Source organism: Caretta caretta, chromosome 9, assembly GCF_965140235.1.
Source record: "Caretta caretta isolate rCarCar2 chromosome 9, rCarCar1.hap1, whole genome shotgun sequence".
Classification (NCBI taxonomy): domain Eukaryota; kingdom Metazoa; phylum Chordata; order Testudines; family Cheloniidae; genus Caretta; species Caretta caretta.
The window spans coordinates 56220763-56243979 of record NC_134214.1 but is presented as its reverse complement, the minus strand read 5'-3'; the positions used below and the strand labels follow the sequence as shown (position 1 = coordinate 56243979).

Genomic DNA, 23217 nt, shown 5'->3' with positions numbered 1-23217 from the left:
AAGAGGCCTGCCTGACCTTGAGGGCTCCCCTTCCTCCCTCCTGTGTGGCAAAGTCCTTGTAACACCAACAAGGCTAGGCCCAGAACTCTTGGGGAGCTCAACCCCCAAGCTTGTCGTGGTCACTTAGGGCAGGGGCTAGGGTGTCCCCACTCCAGGGTGCTCTCTCCGCACCGGACACTTCCCTGACTCACTGATCATTGCATATAGTTCAAGCAAACACAATTTATTAAACAGAAATAAATTTTTTTTAAAAAAAGGAAAAAATGGGAAAGGTTAAAGGAAAATACATCACCCCGCTCTGTGGTATGGGGACACCACAACCAGCCATCTCTGGAGGGTAAGGGCAGTTCAGTCTGTTTCTCACATGTCCCAGGCCTCCTGCCCAGGCCCTGGATGTGCTGCAGGGATGCTGAGGGTCGGACACTTGCTCTAGCGCAGGGCACACACCCTCAGGCTGTAGGTGGCAGAACCCTTCTTACCAGCATCAGCTCTCCCACCCCCTGTCAGGGTTATGATCCCCCTCCCAGTACCACCTGGAAGACCTCTTGGCTAGGGGGGGCATCTCCCTGCACTGGACCTACTGCCCAGTGTCCCCCTTGCTCTCCCCAGCTGCTCACCGCACCCGGCTCCAGACTGCTCCAGCCCCAGCTCCAGCTTCACTCTGCCTCAGTACTGCTGCTGCTCTGCCTCCTGCCCCCTGGGCTGCTTCTCTGGCCCCTCTGGCTCTGGTTGCTACACTTCTCCACCTAGCACAGGTCTGCTCTCTGGGCTGCTTCTGTGGCTCTGCTCCCATCACTGACCTGCTCCCTGGGCTGCTGCTTCTGATCATTGAGAAAGTCCTCAAGGAAACCATTTTAAAGCTCTTGGAGGAGAGGAAGGTGATCAGAAACAGTCAACATGGATTCACCAAGGGCAAGTCATGCCTGACCAATCTGCTGGCCTTCTATGATGAGATAACTGGTTCTCTGGATATGGGGAAAGCAGTGGATGTGATATATCTTGACTTTAGCAAAGCTTTTATTATGGTATCCCACAGTATTCTTGCCAGTAAGTTAAAAAAGTATGGATTGGATGAATGGACTATAAGGTGGATAGAAAGTTGGCTAGCTCATTGGGCAATGATCAATGGCTTGATATCTATTTGGCAGCTGGTATCAAGCGGAGTGCTCCAAGGGTCAGTCCTTGGGATGGTTTTGTTTTATAGAATATCAGGGTTAAAAGGAACCTCAGGAGGTCATCAAGTTCAACCCCTTGCTCAAAGCAGGACCAATCCCCAATTTTTGCCCCAGATCTCTAAATGGCCCCCTCAAGGATTGAACTCACAACCCTGGGTTTAGCAGGCCAATGCTCAAACCACTGAGCTATCCCTCCTCCCACATCTTTATTAATGATCTGGATGATGTGATAGATTGCACCCTCAGCAAGTTCATGGATGACACTAAGCTGTGGGGAGAGGTAGATACGCTGGAGGGTAGGCATAGGGTCCAGAGTGATCTAGGCAAATTGGAGGATTGAGCCAAAAGAAATCTGATGAGGTTCAACAAGGACAAGTGCAGAGTCCTGCACTTAGGACGGAAGAATCCCATGCACCGCTACAGACTGGAGACCGACTGGCTAAGCAGCAGTTCTGCAGAAAAGGACCTGGGGATTACAGTGGATGAGAAGCTGGATATGAGTCAGCAGTGTGCCCTTGTTGCCATGAAGGCTAATGGCATATTGGGCTGCATTGTCGGAGCATTGCCAGCAGATCGAGGGAAGTGATTGTTCCCCTCTATTCGGCACTGGTGGGGCCACATCTGGAGTACTGAGTCCAGTTTTGGGGCCCCCACTACAGAAAGGATGTGGACAAATTGGAGAGAGTCCAGCGGAGGGCAATGAAAATGATCAGGGTTCTGGGACACATGACTTTTGAGGAGAGGTTGAGGGAACTGGGCTTGTTTAGTCTGCAGAAGAGAAGAGTGGGGGGCGGGGGGTTAGCAGCCTTCAACTTCCTGAAGGGAGGTTCCAAAGAGGATGGAGCTTGGGTGTTCTTAGTGGTGGCAGATGACAGAACATGTAGCAATGGTCTCAAGTTGCAGTGGGGGAGGTTTAGGTTGGATATTAGGAAACACTATTTCACTAGGAGTGGGGTGAAGCACTGGAATAGGTTACCTAGGGAGGTGGTGGAATCTCCATCCTTAGAGGTTTTTAAGGCCTGGCTTGACAAAGCCCTGGCTCGGATGACTTAGTTGGTGTTCGTCCTGCTTTGGCAGGGGGTTCGACTAGATGACCTCCTGAAGTCTCTTCCAACCCTAATCTTCTATGATTGTATGATTCTCAGGTTTTCTGGCTGGCACAGCCCTACTCCCCAGCTCAGCTCAGGCCCCTGCTCTCTCCTTAGCTTGGCCCCACTCTGTTCCAGGCAATTCCAGCTCACACAGAGGATGGGACCCCCCCAACCCATGCCTCCTGACTCACTCATTGGCCTGCCCGCCCTGTCAATCAGGCTCATCTGGAGCATGGGCCTCTCCCCATTGCTCCTGGGGACTGTCAGTCTCAGGGTCCTGATTTCCCATTGACCCTTCCCCTTACTTTTAGTACTGGGAGCTAGCCAACCAAAAAAACTCCACTGAGTTTTAGTAAGGGACTAACAGTCCACTTACATATACACTGAAATGTAAGTACAATATTTATATTTCAATTAATTTAGTTGATAATTAAATGGTAAAATGAGGCAGTAGCAATGTTTCAGTACTACTGTGCTGTGACACTTTTGTATTTTTGTGTCTGATTTTGTAAGCAAGTAGTTTTTAAGTGAGGTGAAACTTGGGGGTATGCAAAACAAATCAGACTCCAGAAAGGTATAGTCTGGAAAGGTTGAGAGCCACTGGACTAAGGTTCGGGTTCAAGAAGGTAGGGGGCTCAGGTTAGGGTTCCAAGCCCCTCCTAGGCAGCTATTGCAGACTCAGATCCTCTATGGATCAGGTGCCCAGAGGGGTGCTGAATACTCATCGAACAGTGGGGTATAATAGCATTCCCAGGTAAGACAAAATTGCATGTTTCTCTTTCACCACTGTCTATAGGCAAAGTAATGGGCAGGTTAGTGACTCTGCTAGAGCTGTTGCAATGGTGCTTAACACATTTCAGGAGGGTCCTGGGAAATCCAGGACTCTGGAAAACTATTGTCTGGTCAGAGAAATGATAAGAACCAGAATGAATGAGAAGCTTTCAGACAGCAACACAAACAGGTTGATGTTTGCTAAGTAATGTCTGCTCTTCCTTTCCCTTTGCTAGATATAAGTGCTTACTACTGGTGGACTCTGTGGCATCATTAGGTGGAGCTCCCATCCTCATGGACCAACAGGGTAAGGAGCAAAGAACTCATCTTCTTAACTAGAGTATTCACCAGCACCATAAAATAAACAAGAAAGAATGTATGTGTGGATAGAAAGGTCCTCTCTACAGGGGAGGCTGGGGAAACGGTAACTGTGATTGTCTTAAAAACCAGAGCTCCTGGGCCATTCCAGATGGTGGTGGGGGGAGGATTACCAGAGGGTTCATCCTGAACCATATTCTCTAGAGTGATTTCTGTTGGGAGAAACTGGGTTTAGGGTAGTGATGAGATCTTCCACTGCAGGCGTTCCCCAAGCTATGGTTAAGCTTTCAGAGGGTAGTGCTGCCTATGCTAGGGTTAGGGAGTCCAAGGGCAGGACATGTCAGGGTAACATTAATGTCCCACATGGTAAGGCTATCTGGGCTAGAGGAATGATTCCAGAGGACAAGGGTCCCAAACTAGGGCTATGTTTCCATGCGTAGGCTTACCCAGGCTGGGGTTAAGGTTACAATGGAGAAGACTCTCGAAACTACGCTTAGGGAACCAAAGTGTGGGGCTCCTTGAGCTGTGGGTAGGCTTTCAAAGGGTAAGACTCTGCAGGATAGGGTTGGTATACATAGAATCATACAATCATAGAATATCAGGATTGGAAGGCACCTCCAGGAGGTCATCTAGTCCAACCCCCAGCTCAAAGCAGGCACAATCCCCAAATAAATCACCCCAGCCAGGGCTTTGTCAAGCCTGACCTTAAAAACTTCAAAGGAAGGAGATTCCACCACCTCCCTAGGTAACGTATTCCAGTGTTTCACCACCCTCCTAGTGAGAAAGTTTTTCCTAATATCCAACCTAATCCTCCCCCACTGCAACTTGAGACCATTACTCCTCGTTCTGTCATCCACTACCACTGAGAGCAGTCTAGATCCATCCTCTTTGGAACCCCCTTTCAGGTAGTTGAAAGCAGCTATCAAATCCCCCCTCATTCTTTTCTTCCGCAGACTAAACAATCCCAGTTCCCTCAGCCTCTCCTCATAAGTCATGTGTTCCAGTCCCCTAATCATTTTTGTTGCCCTCCGCTGGACTCTCTCTCCAATTTTTCCACATCCTTCTTGTAGTGTGGGGCCCAAAACTGGACACAGTATTCCAGATGAGGCCTCACCAGTGTCGAATAGAGGGGAATGATCACGTCCCTCGATCTGCTGGCAGTGCCCCTACTTATACATCCCAAAATGCCATTGGCCTTCTTGGCAACAAGGGCACACTGCTGACTCATATCCAGCTTCTCATCCACTGTAACCCCTAGGTCCTTTTCCGCAGAACTGCCACCGAGCCATTGGGTCCCTAGTCTGTAGCGGTGCATGGGATTCTTCCGTCCTAAGTGCAGGACTCTGCACTTGTCCTTGTTGAACCTCATCAGATTTCTTTTGGCCCAATCCTCTAATTTGTCTAGGTCCCTCTGTATCCTATCCCTACCCTCCAGCGTATCTACCTCTCCTCCCAGTTTAGTGTCATCTGCAAACTTGCTGAGGGTGCAATCCATACCATCCTCCAGATTATTAAGGAAGATATTGAACAAAACTGGACCGAGGACCAACCCTTGGGGCACTCCATTTGATACCGGCTGCCAACTAGACATGGAGCCATTGATCACTACCCGTTGAGCCCGACAATATAGCCAATTTTCTACTTATAGTGCATTCATCCAGCCCATACTTCTTTAACTTACTGGCTAGAATACTGTGGGAGACCGTGTCAAAGCTTTGCTAAAGTCAAGGAACAACATGTCCACTGCTTTCCCCTCATCCACAGAGCCAGTTATCTCGTCATAGAAGGCAATTAGATTAGTCAGGCCTTGGTGAATCCATGCTGACTGTTCCTGATCACTTTCCTCTCCTCTAAGTGCTTCAGAATTGATTCTTTGAGGACCTGCTCCATGATTTTTCCAGGGACTGAGGTGAGGCTGACTGGCCTGTAGTTCCCAGGATCCTCCTCCTTCCCTTTTTTAAAGATGGGCACTTCATTAGCCTTTTTCCAGTTGTCCAGGACCTCACCCGATCACCATGAGTTTTCAAAGATAATGGCCAATGGCTCTGCAATCACATCCGCCAACTCCTTTAGCACTCTCGGATGCACCGCATCCGGCCCCATTGACTTTTGCTTGTACAGCTTTTCTAAATAGTCCCAAATCACTTCTTTCTTCACAGAGGGCTGGTCACCTCCTCCCCATGCTGTACTGCCCAGTGCAGCAGTCTGCGAGCTGACCTTGTTGTGAAGACAGAGGCAAAAAAAGCATTGAGTACATTAGCTTTTTCCACATCCTCTGTCACTAGGTTGCCTCCCTCATTCAGTAAGGGGCCCACACTTTCCTTGACTTTCTTCTTGTTGCTAACATACCTGAAGAAACCCTTCTTGTTACTCTTAACATCTCTTGCTAGCTGCACCTCCAGGTGTGACTTGGCCTTCCTGATTTCACTCCTGCATGCCTGAGCAATATTTATATACGCTTCCCTGGTCATTTGTCCAATCTTCCACTTCTTGTCAGCTTCTTCTTTGTGTTTAAGGTCAGCAAGGATTTCACTGTTAAGCTAAGCTGGTTGCCTGCCATATTTGCTATTCTTTCTACACATCAGAATGGTTTGTCCCTGTAACCTCAATAAGGATTCTTTAAAAACAAGCCAGCTCTCCTGGACTCCTTTCCCCCTCATGTTATTCTCCCAGGGGATCCTGCCCATCAGTTCCCTGAGGTTGTCAAAGTCTGCTTTTCTGAAGTCCAGGATCGGTATTCTGCTGCTCTCCTTTCTTCCCTGTGTCAGGATCCTGAAGTCGACCATCTCATGGTCACTGCCTCCCAGGTTCCCATCCACTTTTGCTTCCCCTACTAATTCTTCCCTGTTTGTGAGCAGCAGCTCAAGAAGAGCTCTGCCCCTAGTTGGTTCCTCCAGCACTTGCACCAGGAAATTGTCCCCTACACTTTCCAAAATCTTCCTGGATTGTCTGTGCACCGCTGTAGATATCAGGGTGATTGAAGTCTCCCATGAGAACCAGGGCCTACGATCTAGTAACTTCTGTTAGTTGCCAGAAGAAAGCCTCGTCCACCTCATCCTCCTGATCCGGTGGTCTATAGCAGGCTCCCACCATGGCATCACCCTTGTTGCGCACGCTTCTAAACTTAATCCAGAGACACTCAGGTTTTTCTGCAGTTTCATACCGGAGCTCTGAGCAGTCATATTGCTCTCTTACATGCAGTGCAACTCCCCGACCTTTTCTGCCCTGCCTGTCCTTCCTGAACAGTTTATATCCACCCCTCACAGTACTCCAGTCATGTGAGTTATTCCACCAAGGCTCTGTTATTCCAATCACATCATAATTCCTTGACTGTGCCAGGACTTCCAGTTCTCCCTGCTTGTTTCCCAGGCTTCTTGAATTTGTGTATAGGCACTTGAGATAACTGGCTGTTTGTCCTGCTTTCTTAGTATGAGGCAGGAGCCCTCCCCTTTTGCGTTCTCCTGCTCGTGCTTCCTCCTGGTATCCCACGTCCCCACTTATCTCAGGGCTTTGGTCTCCTTCCTTCCTGTGAACCTAGTTTAAAGCCCTCCTCACTAGGTTAGCCAGCCTGCTTCCGAAGATGCTCTTCCCTCTCTTCGTTAGGTTGAGCCCGTCTCTCCCTAGCACTCCTCCTTCTTGCAACACCATCCCATGGTCAAAAAATCCAAAGCCTTCTCTCCGACACCACCTACATAGCCATTCGTTGACTTCCACGATTCGACAGTCTCTACCCAGGCCTTTTTCTTCTACGGGGAGGATGGACGAAAACACCACTTGCGCCTCAAACTCCTTTATCCTTTTTCTCAGAGCCACATATTCTGAAGTGATCCGCTCAAGGTCATTCTTGGCAGTATCATTGGTGCTCACATGGAGAAGTAGGAAGGGGTAGCGATCCGAGGGCTTGATGAGTCTCGGTAGTCTCTCTGTCACATCGTGAATCCTAGCTCCTGGCAAGCAGCAGACTTCTTGGTTTTCCTGGTCGGGGCGGCAGATAGATGACTCAGTCCCCCTGAGGAGAGAGTCTCTGACCACCACCGCCCGCCTCCTCCTCTTGGGACCGGTGGTCATGGAACCCCCATCCCTAGGACAGTGCATCTCATGCCTTTCAATCGGCGGAGTCTCCTTCTGTTCCCTTCCCTCAGATGTATCATCTAGTCCACTCTCCGCATTAGTACCTGTGGAGAGAACATGAAAACAGTTGCTTACCTGTATCTGTGCTGCTGGTACATGGACGCTCCCCTTTCTTCTTCTGGAGGTCACATGCTACCAAATTTCTTCACCGTCCTCCTGTCCCCGCTGCGCAGCCTGCTCTGCATCTTAAGAACTTTGTGACTGTAGAAGCATATCCTGACATCTGTCCAGGAAATCTTCAGCTTCTCTTATGCAAAGCAGGGTCGATACTTCTTTTTCCAGACTTGAACCTTCTCTTCCAATATGGAGACCAGCTTGCACTTTGTACAGACAAAGTCGCTTCTGTCCTGTGGAAGAAAGACAAACATGGCACATCCAGTGCAGGTCACAACAGCTGAACGCTCCCCATCCATATTACCTGCCTTCTACGAGCTTCCTCAGGAGTTGTAGTAACTACTCAGAGAAGCCGGCAAGATGTAAGCCTCAGTGGGCTCTCCCCGGGTGAACTCCCTGGCAAACTCCCTCTGTTAGCCTCTCTGCTGTTTGCTACTCAGCTGGCTCACAGCTGACTGGCTTTTTATAACAGTCAGGCCCACTCAAAGCTCACCTGGAAGAAAGCACTCCCAATTCACACTTTTCAAACAAACAACCAATCAAGCACACGGTCAAACTGTCCCCACAACAGACACTCAGATACTCAGCAACATAGCCTCCTTAATGTAGCCCTTAGCGTACCTCCTTTCAGACAGATCCCAGGCAAACTCCCTCTGTTAGCCTCTCTGCTGTTCACCGCCACTTCGGGCTGCACAGGCTAGGGTTAACTTTCCAAAGGGTAGGGCTCCCTGGCCTAGGGTTCAGGTTCAGAGGGTAGGGCTCTCCAGCCTAGGGTTCAGGTTCCAGAGGGTGGGGCTCTCCGGCCTAGGGTTCGGGATCCAGAGGGTGGGGCTGTAACTGCATTTCCTGTTCAGAAGAACATAATAGTGTCCATACTGGGTTGGACAAGTGGTCCGTCTAGCCCAGTATCCTGTCTTCTGACATTGGCCAATGCCAGGTGCTTCCAAGGGAATGAACAGAACAGAGCAATTTATCGAGTGATCTACCCCCTCTTGCCGTGTCACAGCCTCTGGCAGTCAGAGGCTTAGGGATACCCATTGCATAGGGTTGTGTCCTGACCATCTCGGCTAGTAGCCATAGATTGACCTTTCCTGCATGACTTTATCTAATTCTTTTTTAAATCCACTTATACTTTGGCCTTCACAACATCCCCTGACAATGAGTTCCACAGGTTGACTTTGTGCTGTATGAAGAAGTACTTCCTTATGTTTGTTTTATATCTGCTGCCTATTAATTTTATTGGATTACCCCTGGTTCCTGTGTCATGTCAATGGGTAAATAACACTTCCCTATTCATTTTTCCACATCATTTATGATTTTATAAACCTCTACCAGATCCCTCCCTCCCCCCCCCCCCCGGATGTCTCTTTTCTAAACTAAACAGTCCCTGTCTTTTTAATCTCTCCTCATATGGAAGCTGTTCCATATCCCTAGTCATTTTGTTGCCCATCTCTGCACCTTTTCCAATTCTAATATATCTTTGTAGCAATGGGGAGACCAACTCTGCACTCGGTATTCAAGATGTGGGTGTGTCATAAATATAAAGGGAAGAGTAAACCCCTTTGAAATCCCTCCTGGCCAGGGGAAAGCTCCTCTCACCTGTAAAGGGTTAAGAAGCTAAAGGTAACCTCGCTGGCACCTGACCAAAATGACCAATGAGGAGACAAGATACTTTCAGAAGCTGGGAGGAGGGAGAGAAACAAAGGGTCTGTGGGTCTGTCTATATTCTGTCTTGGCCGGGGATAGACCAGGAATGGAGTCTTAGAACTTTTAGTAAGTAATCTAGCTAGGTACGTGTTAGATTATGATTTCTTTAAATGGCTGAGAAAAGAACTGTGCTGAATAGAATAACTATTTCTGTCTGTGTATCTTTTTTGTAACTTAAGGTTTTGCCTAGAGGGGTTCTCTATGTTTTTGAATCTAATTACCCTGTAAGGTATCTACCATCCTGATTTTACAGGGGGGATTTCTTTATTTCTATTTACTTCTATTTTTATTAAAAGTCTTCTTGTAAGAAAACTGAATGCTTTTTCATTGTTCTCAGATCCAAGGGTTTGGGTCTGTGGTCACCTATGCAAATTGGTGAGGCTTTTTATCCAGCATTTCCCAGGAAAGGGGGGGTGCAAGTGTTGGGAGGATTGTTCATTGTTCTTAAGATCCAAGGGTCTGGGTCTGTAGTCACCTAGGCAAATTGGTGAGGCTTTTTACCAAACCTTGTCCAGGAAGTGGGGTGCAAGGTTTTGGGAAGTATTTTGGGGGGAAAGACGCGTCCAAACAGCTCTTCCCCAGTAACCAGTATTAGTTTGGTGGTGGTAGCGGCCAATCCAAGGACAAAGGGTGGAATATTTTGTACCTTGGGGAAGTTTTGACCTAAGCTGGTAAAGATAAGCTGAGGAGGTTTTTCATGCAGGTCCCCACATATGTAGCCTAGAGTTCAGAGTGGGGGAGGAACCGTGACAGGGTGTACTGTAGATTAATATAGGGGCATTATGGTATTTTCTGTCTTATTGTCTCTCTCTTGCCTAATGGTTCCTAACATTCGGTTAGCTTTTTTGATTGCTGCTTCACATTGAGCAGTTGTTTTTAGAGAACTATCCACGATGACTCTAAGATCTTTTTCTGGAGTATGTATGTTGGGATTATGTTTTCTAATGTGCATTACTTTATATTTATCAACATTGAATTTCATTTACCCAGTCACCCAGTTTTGTGAAATCCCTTTGTAACTGTTCACAGTCAGCTTTGGACTTAACTATATTGAATAATTTTGTGTCATCTGCAAATGTTGCCACCTCACTGTTTACCCCTTTTTCCAAATAATTTATGAATATGTTGAACAGCCCTGGTCTCAGTACAGACCTTTGGGGAACCCCATGATTTACCTCTCTCCATTGTGAGAGAAATTCCTCCCAAAACTGGAGAAAATGTAGTCAGGACTGTAAATCCTTATAGTTTGTGTTCACAAAGAGCCTTAACTCTGACCCATAGCCCTCTCCTCAATGGACCTATGATTAGTTTGTCATGTCACTATGGCTCACTAGGGATACTAACTGCTGGTGCAGTTTCTATTCACTTTCAGGAGTAGTTTGAACCAGATCACAGGGTGACTAAGAGGCACTAATGGGATATTAAAACCACTCTATCCTTAGGGTAATGGATAATGAGTTGAGAATAGTGAATTGTGCATTATGCAGATTGGCTTGGCTGGCTGGCAATGGAATGGTCGTTCTAAGGTAATGTATGTGCAGTGTGAGATGAGATGTCCTGGTGTATTGCAGTCAGTGGTTGAAGTTCAAGAGGGTGTGTGTTGGAGCTGCTGGCCCATATGTAATGAGACATGAGGCATTTTTGAGGAAATGATAGGGTGCAGACAGGGCCGGATTAACTCAGAGGGTTTAGGGGGCTGCAACCCAGGGCCTTGGGCTAAAGGGGGCCCCACAAAAATAAATCCATAATTATATACATGAAAATATATATATATCTATATAAATGTATGATCTATGGTTTGGGATAGAACAAATCTATTTTACCAATATATCTTATTAAAACAACTTCCTGATCATAATTATCATGCGATAAAATCAAATCATGTGCCATTTCTTATCGCTTGGATCTGTGTGCCTGTGCAGGGGCTTTATAAAAATGTCGGATAATGGTACACCTAGAAAATATGATAGCAGAGCTCAAAAGAGGAAAGCGCAGAAGTTAAAAACGATTCATGAGGAACAGTTGTTAAACAAAATACCAAAATTGACAGGCTATTTCAGTAAACCACCAACAAATGCACCAGATATTAGTGATTTGGAAAATAAGTCAACGAGCATCACAAATCCTCACAAGCGAACGACAGCAGCCACAGCAGACACAGTCAGTCAGCCAGTTTTGGATGAGAGTGAAATAGCTGCATGTGATGAAGGTAAAAACGCAGCTAACTTTGTCCATACAGCACTGATGCAGCACGCTGGGGCCCAATAAATGAAACAGTGTGATCTTATTGGATCACAAAAGGGCCAACACTATGTCAAAACAAAAATTGTGATTTTACAGCATCTGAAAAACAATACAAACATTAGAAATGGTGTTTATCAAAAACCCTCTTCACACGTACTCTTCAAAATGGGGAATCTGTACCTCATGAGTGACTTCTTTATTCTCCATCAACAGGGTCTGTTTTTTGTTTTATGTGTCGATTGAAGATTTATCCTCTCATACAAGGGCATTTAGTGGTTGTGGCTTTAATGACTGGAAACATGATGCAGTTTGTGTTGTTTAGCACGAGAACAACATTTGTCACAGAAATACAATGCTTACCAGGATTTCTTGGACACAAGCCAAAGGGCAAATTGACTCAGAACTGGAAAAACAGTTTCAAACTGACCATGCTTATTGGAAAGAGGTTCTCAGATGGGTTGTTGCAGTTGTTAAGTTTCTGGCGGAGTGTGGGCTTTCTTTCAAAGGAGACAATGAAATTGTTGGATCCCCCAATAATGGGAATTACTTGGGCACCTTGGAATTATTGAGTCAGTTTGATCCTTTTCTAAATGAACATATAAAAAAATATGGGAATGCTGATAAAGGAAGGTCTTCATACCTTTCTTCAGCGATTTGTGAGGAATTTGTAATTTTAATGGGACAAAGGGTGCTTTTAGAAATAAACAGTCAGTTGCAGATTGCAAAGAACTTTTCAATTATTGTAGATTCCACTCCTGACATATCTCATGTAAATCAACGTACGTTCATTGTCTGCAGTGTGTCGCAAGAGGGGCAGATTCAAGAGTGTTTTCTTTAATTTCTCGCAATAACAAGTCATACTGGAGAATCACTTTGTAATTCAGTTTTGACAGTTTTGCAGAAGATGGACATTGACATAGCAAATTGCAGAGGTCAGTGTTATGACAATGCTAGTAGCATGTCAGGGGCATACAGAGGTCTGCAATCACGAATTTGGGAGATAAACCCTTTAGTAGAATGGGTACCTTGTGCAGCTCACACTCTCATTTTAGTTGGGTTAGGAGCGTAAACAGCTGCTTGGAGGCAAACATGTTTTTTTCCTTTGTCCAGTCACTTTTTAATTTCTGCTCAAAATCAACCATTCGCTGGCAAATTGTTACGGCAGGATTAGAGCCAAATGACAATAAGCAAATCGAGATGCTGAAAGCTCTTTCAGATATAAGGTGGTCCACACATTCCCAGGCTACAAAAGCACTACGACTGAATTATGAAAATATTCAGGAATCTCTCCAAAAACTAGTTGATGATCCAAATCAGAACCCAAATATGTGCAATGATGCTCGATCACTGGTCATGAAAATGGACAAGCTGGAAATTGTTTTTCTTTGCAACCTCTGGAACACAGTTCCACAGAGATTTCAAGCAACAAGCACTGCACTTCAGGTTGTTGACCTTGACTTGCCTAATGCTGTAAAGTTGGTGGGCTCTTTAAAGGATTTTGTGGCTGGTCTATGAGTTCAGTTTGACAGCTTTGAAACTACCACTAAACAAATGACACCTCGAGTTTCTCAACAGTATAAATCAGAAAAGCACTGTGAACTGAAGCGTAAAAAACAACAGGACGAGTCTGGGGAGCCAGACAGTAAGTTGTCAGGCCTAGAGAAATTTGGTGTGGAGGTTTTCAACATTGTTATTGATAAACCTGTTGCAGAGCTGCATTGCAGGTATGAGGCATACAAAGAGATATGCGGCTACTTCGGATTTATGAACAATCTTCATCTACTTTCTGCATCAGAACATGATTCAGCTGTTAAACTACAAAACAAATATAGTACAACTTACAAGAGGATTTTGCAGATGAAGTGGTTCAATTTAGGGAGTTCACAAAACACGAGAAAAACAAAACAGTAAAGACACTACTTTTCGTCTGCAGTCTGTGTTTCTCAATGTAGACATTGCCTTATGGATTTTTTTGACACTGCCAGTAATTAACACTGGAGGAGAATGATCGTTTTCAAAACTGGCGCTAATAAAAAACAAGCTGATGAAACTGAATAATTTGACTCTAATGTCAATAGAGTATGACTTGCTTTGTCAACTAGATTTCAGTGACATCATCAAGGATTTCTCAGCTCTGAAGACCAGAAAGAAATATAACAGCTGTTCTAAGGTAAGAAGTAGGCTATTTTGAATTAACTTAACTATATTCTACATGTTTTAAGACTGAAATGTAACCACAGAATGGCTTTATGTTAATTAAAAGGCAAGTTTAGTACAGCATTAATAGCTTCGATGCCATAATTGTGATCCTTTTGTTTTAAACTAGGAAAAAGACTCGTATACAGCGCCCCCCAAAATCTAATAGCCCTGGGCCCACAGGAGAGTTAATCTGGCCCTGGGTGCAGAACTGGACTCCTAACTGAAAGCTAGTTGCTAGTCAGGACTGAAAGGATGGTGTTGCTGCCTTTCCTCCACAATCAATCTTAAATGGCTGGGTTTCTAACACACTATTTTTCCATTTAACACAGGTATTGACATCTTGTACTCGGGATCTCAAAAAGTCTTGAATGCTCCCCCTGGCAGTGCCCCTATCTCCTTCAGTGAGCGAGCCAGGTGAGGACAACACTGCCATCCCTGTGGATTGTGAAACACATTGGTGAAAGCACAGGGCCAGGTAGAGGTGCTCATGTACACAACACTAGGGCAGGCTAAGCAGCAGGTGACTAAGGTCCACAGATGTGTAGAAGCACCTACACAGGTTGAACAATGTCCCTGAAAGAGGGAAAAGGTGGCCCACATGCAACCCTCTGTTACACATGGGCAAGTCCAGCCCAAGGTGTTCAAGCACCCAGAAATATCCCCGCTCCCAGTGACTGAGACCATTGATTCCTAGGTGTACAGCTGGGTGATCGCTCAGCCCTCAAGCAGCAGGGCTATCACTCCTGAGGGCAGTGCCACTGGAATCTAGGGGACCCCTCCCATGAGCCCGCGCTGCGCTGTGGGAGGAAGGGTGGCAAGCTTGGGCCCTACATCATATGCAGAGGGGAGTAAAAGCAACCGCTGACCAGGCCTGACAACTTCCAGTTAAGCCTGAGGTGCAGGCATTACCCCTGAAGCCCCGGCCTCTCAGAGCCTCCCCAGCACACAGGAGCCCTCTGCACCCACAGCCAGTTCAAGCTGCAGGAAGCCAGGCACTGTCACTATCTCATTGGGTTGGTTCTGACTGGTGCAGTGGCTGCCTTCTCCCCCATGGGGCACTCAGCGGGATTCCTTTCCACCTCACCATTATCTAATCTGTTGTATCGATTTCGGTCCCAGCAGTTCCTCTGTCAGTGTCACGTCTGAGTGCCACCCAAGCAACCCCTCCCTTCCCTAGTCAGTGGGAGTAAGCTCAACTAGTTAACAATAACCACACCTATCTCGTATCTAGTGCTTCCCTTGCCTGATCTCAAAGTGCCTTACAGGAGGGCAGTATCGTTATCCCCATTTTACAGGTGGGGAAAATGAGGCACAGAGGGGCCAGGAGTGTGTCTGTGTGGTGCATGTAGTAGGAAAACTAAGTAAAGGTTCTGGCTGGAGGGCAGAGCTCCTAGGATTGTTTACTCAGCTTTGTCATATCCATGTTGTCAGGAAGAAGATTTTCAGCAGGAGGACGAAGCCACCTTCCTTCTTCCTGGACATGGGCTGGCTGGCCAATTACTGGGGCTGTGACGACAAGCCAAGAATGTGAGGGGCGAGCTTTGGGGTGTCCAGGAAGCAGCTCTCTGACCAGAGATTTAACACACCACGACCTGAGTCCAGATGGACTTTCATCCAAATCACAAAGCATTTCCACTTCAGTCCAGATTGAAATCCCACCCAAATCACATCTGAACCCAGCACTCACCCCAGCCCCATACTTGACATCCATTCAGACCTCACAACATACCTACTTCTCATCTAAACTTCAATCTGACCCGAAGCCCCTTGTGTCCACCCTCACCCTAACCCTGAGCTAATCCTCATTCTTCCCCCAAAACTAATTAATGCCCCACCCCTCTCACCTCACTAGAAGAGGAGAGGTGAATCAGAGAATACAGTACTTCTCACATAGCACCAACTTACAGCATCCTGCTATCCACATCCTTGGCGTCAGCAGATCCAGTGCTCCTGCTTAGTCTTCATGAAGTTCCAATCTCTGATGTCAGTGTAGTAACCTCATTCATTTCCTTTTCCCCTGCTATGGTGGGATAGAAAGAGGAGGTCAGGCTGAAGTATGGTTTTGGTGGCTTAGCCTCCAGGATTTGTCTAGGGTTCAGTATTGATTGTAATGTATTGATTTGATCCAATAATGTATTTAGTCATTGTGGTCATGAGCCCTTCTCCAGCATGTCGCATGTATATTACAGATACCATCATACTGCACCGATCAATAGCTTCTTCAGCCTGAGGGAGGGCTTGGCAATCCTTGCAGAACAGGTGAGCAACGGCAGGAGGCACTCGGGCCAGGCAGGGTGGAGAAAGGCAAAGAGAAGGAACATTAGTGGGAAAACAAGACTGGGACTATCATCACCGAGCTGGTTGCTGGGATTGCTATTTAGAAATGTAGTTGAAGACAACACTGCTATTTTTTAAAGTATTTAGGTGCTTAAAGATCAAACAGAGGCCAGGTGGGATTTTCAAATGGAGCTAGATGCCTGTCTGCCTCTGTAGGCACCTAAATGCCTTTAAAAATCTGTGCTTGGTGCTTATGGAAGAAACCAGTTGGACAGCCCTGGAGATTGAAGTCTTTTATTTAACCACTGTATGGGCAGCTGCCACGCAAACATCAAAGCGTTTGCCTAGACCCTGACCAGGAGGGATCTCCTGGAGGGGCAATAGTCCAGTCCAGTCTCCACTGCCATTCAGTCCTGGCCTCTTGCTGAGCCTGCCAGGCAGGAGGCCAATCTTGGGGGAGCTGCTTTTTGTGGTGGAGACACTGCCGAGGACTGGGCTCGGTTTGTGTGGCCATCGAGCAGCCATCAAGGGGTAACAAATTGTGGTCGTTCCAGACCTGGACTAGATGGGAACTGGTGCTTGGGAGGTGAGCGGTCCCATAAAGGATCACCTGAGCCTTCTTCTCCCCATCAAGATGAAACGTGAAATCAACCTATCTGACCCAGGATTTGTGTCTGCCTGTTACATGCCTGGCCCTAGGACAGTAACCTCCTAGCTAATGACAGGTTTCAGAGGAACAGCCGTGTTAGTCTGTATTCGCAAAAAGAAAAGGAGTACTTGTGGCACCTTAGAGACTAACCAATTTATTTGAGCATGAGCTTTCGTGAGCTACAGCTCACGGTAAACATCTGATGAAGTGAGCTGTAGCTCACGAAAGCTCATGCTCAAATAAATTGGTTAGTCTCTAAGGTGCCACAAGTACTCCTTTTCTCCTAGCTAATGGCTCTGCTCTTCTCCCCGTTGGCCCAGGGGCTGGAGAACTCCTGGAAGCTTCACAAGGAGAACAGTCTCTACCTGTGTGCAGGGCTGCAACAGCTGGGTCTCCAACTCTTTGTGAAGGAACAGGTAGGACTTGGGCTGATATTACTGGACACTGTATAGACCTGCTGGATCTCACTGGTGTTGGTAGAGTGACACTGTGGACGAAGTGTCATCCGGCTGGGCTAGAGAGAAAGAGAGAGTTAAGGGGATAGTTTGGGACAGATGAGGCCAGATTCTTGGCTCATGTAAATCAGTGTAGCTCCACTGACTTTGGCAGAGTTATGCTGATTGCTAACAGTTGGGGATCTCGCCCAGCTCTGAATTTCTCAGGAGGTTTCACACGCTGGGAGATTCCCAGCCAACCAAGGATGGAAAAGCAGGATCTTCCCCATAGAAAGGAATCTTTGTTCCAGACTGCAAGGTTTGCAGCAAGGTGCAGAAGGAATAGGGAGGAGCGGGAAGAGGACTGTTTGCACACGCCCAGAGGAGACCTCCTGCGTGGATCTGACACCATGTCTCTGTTTTTCAGGAGGTGCGGCTCCCTACAATCACCACCTTTGTCCTACCTGAGGGATATGACTGGAAGGAGGTCACAACGTTTATTATGAATAAACATGCAATAGAGATCTCAGGGGGCCTGGGACCATCGGCGGGGAAGGTAGGTCCAAGCTGCCAACCAGGGTTGAACTCTGCAAGTCTCTGTGGCTAGTCAGGTACTTTGCGAACAGGAACCGCTAACAGGGAGTTTTGAGAGGGAGTTCTCCAGGTGAAGGAGGAGCAAATACTGGACCCTTGGGGTAAGTGGCTGTCTGTAGTGTGTGTTTGGGGGTTACTTGCTGTGTGCTGAACTTGTGTTTGTCTGTCTGTCTGTCTGTTTGTTTGTTTGAAGGACCATGTGCTATGGGGCCAGCAGTTGGAAGCTGTGAGCTTCTAAACAAGGTTTGAAATCTCGAAGCCTCTGTTCATTGGCTGAGCCTTAGTCGGGGGCAGGGGTATCAAGAAGGCCAGGGCTTTATAAAGCAGTGAGCAAGCGACCAAGGACTGCTAACAGGGAGTTTCGAGAGGAAGTTTGGAAAGGGGACAAAGTACACTTGCCATTCTTTAAAACCTTTAAACTAAACTATAATCTATAATCAAAACTAACCTATAATCAGAACTTCTTGATTTAAATAAAAACCCTGTCATTAACCTTGGTAGCTGTAGGAGAAAATGCAGGCAGAAGCCCAGCAGGAGAATGGGGACTAAGTGTAGCATGTATGATTACCTGCCCTGTGGGCGAGTGGCGCATATGTGCATTTGGTGCAAGGAGCTCCTGGCCCTCAGAGACAGTGTATGGGCTTTGGAGGCCAGAGTGGCGGAACTAGGAATTTCCTAGTGGATATAAACTGGCCACTAGGAAATTTAGATTAGAAATTAGACGAAGGTTTCTAACCATCAGAGGAGTGAAGTTTTGGAATAGCCTTCCGAGGGAAGTAGTGGGGACAAAAGATCTATCTTGCTTTAAGATTAAACTCGATAAGTTTATGGAGGAGATGGTATGATGGGATAACATGGTTTTGGTAATTAAATATTCATGGTAAATAGGCCCAATGGCCTGTGATGGGTTTTTAGATGGGGTAAGATCCAAGTTACCCGGGAAGGAATTTTCTGTAGTATCTGGCTGATGAATCTTGCCCATATGCTCAGGGTTTAGCTGATCGCCATATTTGGGGTCGGGAAGGAATTTTCCTCCAGGGCAGATTGGAAGGCCCTGGAGGTTTTTCGCCTTCCTCTGTAGCATGGGGCACGGGTCACTTGCTGGAGGATTCTCTGCTCCTTGAGGTCTTCAAACTACAATTTGGGGACTTCAATAGCACAGATATAGATGTGAGGTCTTTTTTAGGAGTGGTGGGTGAAATTCTGTGGCCTGCATTGTGCAGGAGGTCAGACTAGATGATCATAATGGTCCCTTCTGGCCTAAATATCTATGAATCTATGAATCTATAAACTGGAGGAGCTAAGGGAGGCAGAGAGGTATGCTGATGAGGCTTTCTGGGACACTGTAGATTAGTCCCACCTCCGGTCAGACAGCCCCTGCACTGTTAAGGAGGATGAAAAGCCCAGAGAAGGAGAGCAGTCAACGGGAACAGAGGGAAACCTTCCCATAGTTACAGGTTTCAGAGTAGCAGCCGTGTTAGTCTGTATTCACAAAAAGAAAAGGAGTACTTGTGGCACCTTAGAGACTAACCAATTTATTTGAGCATAAGCTTTCATGAGCTACATGATGCATCCGATGAAGTGAGCTGTAGCTCACGAAAGCTTATGCTCAAATAAATTGGTTAGTCTCTAAGGTGCCACAAGTACTCCTTCCCATAGTTGGGACCCTCCTTCCAGATGATGTTGGGGTATCCTCTCGCACTGAGGTTACCTCTCCAGGGGAGGGAACTCTAGTCATTAGGAAAAGGCAGGTGTTAGTAATGGGAGATTCGATCATTAGAAACATAGAGAGCTGGGTTTGTGATGACCGGGAGAACCGTATGGTGACTTGCCTGCCTGGTGCCAAGGTTGCAGATCTCTCGAGGCGTCTAGATAGACTTATGTGTAGTGCTGGGGAGGAGCCTTCCCTACGGAATGCAGCCCAAGACTGATACAAACCACTGCCTCAGGGCTTCATGCATTGAGATCCAGCCACAAGCAAACTTGGAGAAAAAGCTCTCAAGATAAGGCCTGGCATGCTGTGTTCTTACAGCCACTTGCGAAATAAGCAGTGACTATTGGGAACCTGTAGCAGGGTTTACCACCCTTCTGTAGCCAACCACAGCGATACAGATGAGTCCTGCCTCCGTTTCCCTCATGGTCCCCAGGGCTGGCCAAGTTGCTCTTCTCTACCTTCCTGCTGCTGCTTCCTACTCCCCTTTCTCAACTGATGCCTGGGTCTCTATAGAGGTCAGGTGCCCTCTATCAGGCAACTAACTAGACACAGGTGAACTTGGACCCATTTCCTTTTAAAGGGGCCAGTCGTTCTGTGAGGGAATTCTAACAAAGAAGTCTGTTTAATTAGGGGATGCAATAACAAACAACCTCCTCCCCCCCGCAACACACAACACTATTTGTGTGGTAGAAGGTGCAGCATTTGTAGGTCTTTCCAAGAGAGAATGGAATTGCTTGTAGACAAATTTGCATAAGCAAATTTCAGAGGAGAGGAAAAGCTAGCCTTTGTTCTTTCCATATTTTCCTTGTTTGTGTTAATGAATGCAAATTAAAAGAGGATACCTAAGACAGAGCTGCATTGAAGAGTCTTTTTCCATAGGCTTGTTACTAACCAATCATTACCCTAAACTGGAAGAGACTAGGGAAAATGAAAAAGTTCAAATGCAATCATTTATTAGAGGAGAGGGAAGTTTCAATAACAGCATGATATTTATGCTGGCTTTAGGTCTAGTACTTTGAGCACTTTTTCCAAGACTCAGTAGAGAGTATACCTTGTTCTGGGTTGGGCATAACACTTGTGAGAAGCTTACAGACTTACAGGGATGAGTTTAAAAGCAAAGCTATTCTTGCAGGGCCTTGGCTAGGAGAACCTAGGTTGACCACTGATTCCTTATTTTAAGAGCTATTCCTTATTGGAGGCACGATCCAACTCCTACTGAAGTCAATAGAAAGACTCCCATTGCTTTCAATTGGAATTGGATCAACCCATGTCAATATATGAGGTACTTTTCTCCAGTAACAGCCATGTTAATCTGTATTTGCAAAAAGAAAAGGAGTACTTGTGGCACCTTAGAGACTAACCAATTTATTTGAGCATAAGCTTTCGTGATGCATCCGATGAAGTGAGCTGTAGCTCACGAAAGCTTATGCTCAAATAAATTGGTTAGTCTCTAAGGTGCCACAAGTACTCCTTTTCTTTTTTCTCCAGTAGTCATAAGGAATAGTATAACATGATACAAAGGGATGAATAAAGCATTGGGAGGGGTGGCCCCTTACAAATAAGCTTTGTTTTAGTGTTTCATATCATGTAATTTATTATCTCTAACTGTAGGTGGTCACCCTAGTTGCAACTCAGCCACAAATTTGCTCCCTAGTATATTTTACCTTTGGCATACTGGCCAGCAGAACTAAAGCAGGTGCCACCAAAGAAGCTGAAGATTTCTTGTGTTTTCATTTTACTTGTATTTGCTTCAATTAATGATAACAAAAACAATTACATCTATGTGGTCTGATTCCCCCACTGTCGTGCACCTTCTACAGCGTACACTACTGCAGTATGGCTGTGCCGGGAGCTTGACACCATTCTGATCTGCTACCTTTTTACACCTCCTTTGCATTCACTTTGCCCAGGCATAAGTGACAGTACATGGTGCAGGGCACTGGAGAATCTGGCCTATTATATGGTATGTGTGTAGGAAGTCACTGGTATGGTTCTCACCTCCCCCGTGAGCCTTGCATCTCCTGCAGTCATGCAATCCGACATGTCACTGGGCTGATCCTGGAAAACCAATTTGATCTCATTAATATTTACTACTCTCTATTGAGTTTCCTTTTCTCTCAATTTCAGGTTCTTCGAATAGGACTCATGGGCTATAACTCCACCAAATTCAATGCGGACCAAGTCCTGCATGCCCTGAAAGATGCCCTCCAGCACTGCCACAAGAACAAGCTGTGAGCTGCTCCTAGTGCAGCTGCAGACACAAGTACAAAGAGATCATTTCAGGCCTTGCTCATGCCACTGTCTTCTCCCAAACTCAAGCAGGAGGCTGAAGTGGGACCACTGCTCTCATTTCCCTCATGTCTGTTGTACCCGATGAAATATTGGTGAGCGCCAGACCAGCTGCAGCACCCTACGGGGGAAAAATGAACCATGCCATACCCAGGGAGCCATGCTCCATTGAGAATTGATTATTAGCAGTGTCAGGTGGATCTGCACATAGATATTCAGAGTTTTCGCTTTATTGATGAATGACCAAGATGTGATCAGGGTAGTGTGGAACTGACAGTGCAAGAGCGGGGAGGTGACTGGGTGGGGGGGAGAGGGGGTAAGGGCAGATGAGATGTATGAGGAGAGGGATAAAGCGTTCCAACTTGTTGCCAGCTGCAGAACTCCAGATCTGCTTGGGCTGCCATCTTACCCAAATCAGGAGTTTGAGAGAGGCAGCATGCTACAGAATCAACCTACACCCCCTCTCAGGACTTTATCTGGCAGCATTCAGGTGAAGGATGAAGAAAAAGGGATGGGAAGGACTTGAGAGTACAGTGGAACCTGAACCTGCATCAGTGAGAGTGCTGCTGGGCACCCTGGTGCTCCTGCCTAGCAGCGACAGCAAGGCCAGAGAGGCAAGCACCGAGCTAAAGTTAAGTCCTGGTCTCCTCAGCCAGGCCCATTCTCTTCCTATGCTCTCCCCCTTTCACACCCTGCCCTCTTTTAAGACAGCAGGCATGCAGGCATGTGCTGAGTGCCAAGGGCTGGACTGGTGCATCCATGCCCGCTCTGTTCACACCTGCCCTCCAGCACAACAGCTTCATGCTCCCTGCTGCACACTGACTTGCAGGCCCCTGGATTCCTGGGATCAAGGTTTCCTATTCCTCCTCCTTCTTGCCCTCTGCCATGTTGGTCCTTTCAGCATGAGCACAGCAGCCTGGAGGGGCTCATGATCCTGCTTACAGTAGTACCACAAACAGGAAACTACATCATCAAAGCAGATATTACAACCAATCAGGGACTTGGAAGCTCCCTTCAACAGCCAAGCTCTACTGGCACACCCATGCAAAAAATGTATGCTATATACATGTGTAAATTCACTGATGCACAGGGCATGACCCCGGAATAGATCATACTGGATTAATAAACAGTGACATATGGCACAGCACAGATTGTGTGTGACTCTAATTTGCTACAGAACACCATTCTTCCTCTAGCAGACCACACAGTACAAGTGATCGGCAATACTAAGAGTAATTCCACAGAGCATGGCTTACCCTACACTGACTGGAGCTCAGCTATGCAGCCATGTGGTAGTAGTGTACTTGAGTGTGTCATATACAGAGAACTGTATCTTGTGTCCATTCATCTAGCAATTCAAAGGCAGAGGACTGAAAAGGGTCTATGCGCCATGGGTAGCCCCATCCCCTCTCCTGTTCTGGTGACACTCAGGTGTCAACACCCAGCCTCCACCACCAGCTTATTTCAGCTCTGTCCCAATTGCTCTTTTTCCCATTTGTGCACTGTGAAG

General features: G+C 46.7%; 1 protein-coding gene across 1 annotated transcript in view; it reads left to right on the top strand.

The window, feature by feature from the left end:
- The window catches only part of AGXT (alanine--glyoxylate aminotransferase), a 33723-nt gene extending 10869 nt beyond the window's left edge, over nt 1-22854 (top strand). Inside the window, exons 5-11 of the mRNA XM_048865019.2 lie at nt 3274-3344; nt 14080-14164; nt 15182-15277; nt 15940-16009; nt 16997-17092; nt 17538-17666; nt 21546-22854. Coding sequence (XP_048720976.1) covers nt 3274-3344; nt 14080-14164; nt 15182-15277; nt 15940-16009; nt 16997-17092; nt 17538-17666; nt 21546-21653 — 655 coding nt within the window. The 3' untranslated portion in view covers nt 21654-22854. The remainder of the gene's footprint in view (nt 1-3273; nt 3345-14079; nt 14165-15181; nt 15278-15939; nt 16010-16996; nt 17093-17537; nt 17667-21545) is intronic.
- The last annotated feature ends 363 nt before the right edge of the window (nt 22855-23217 follow it).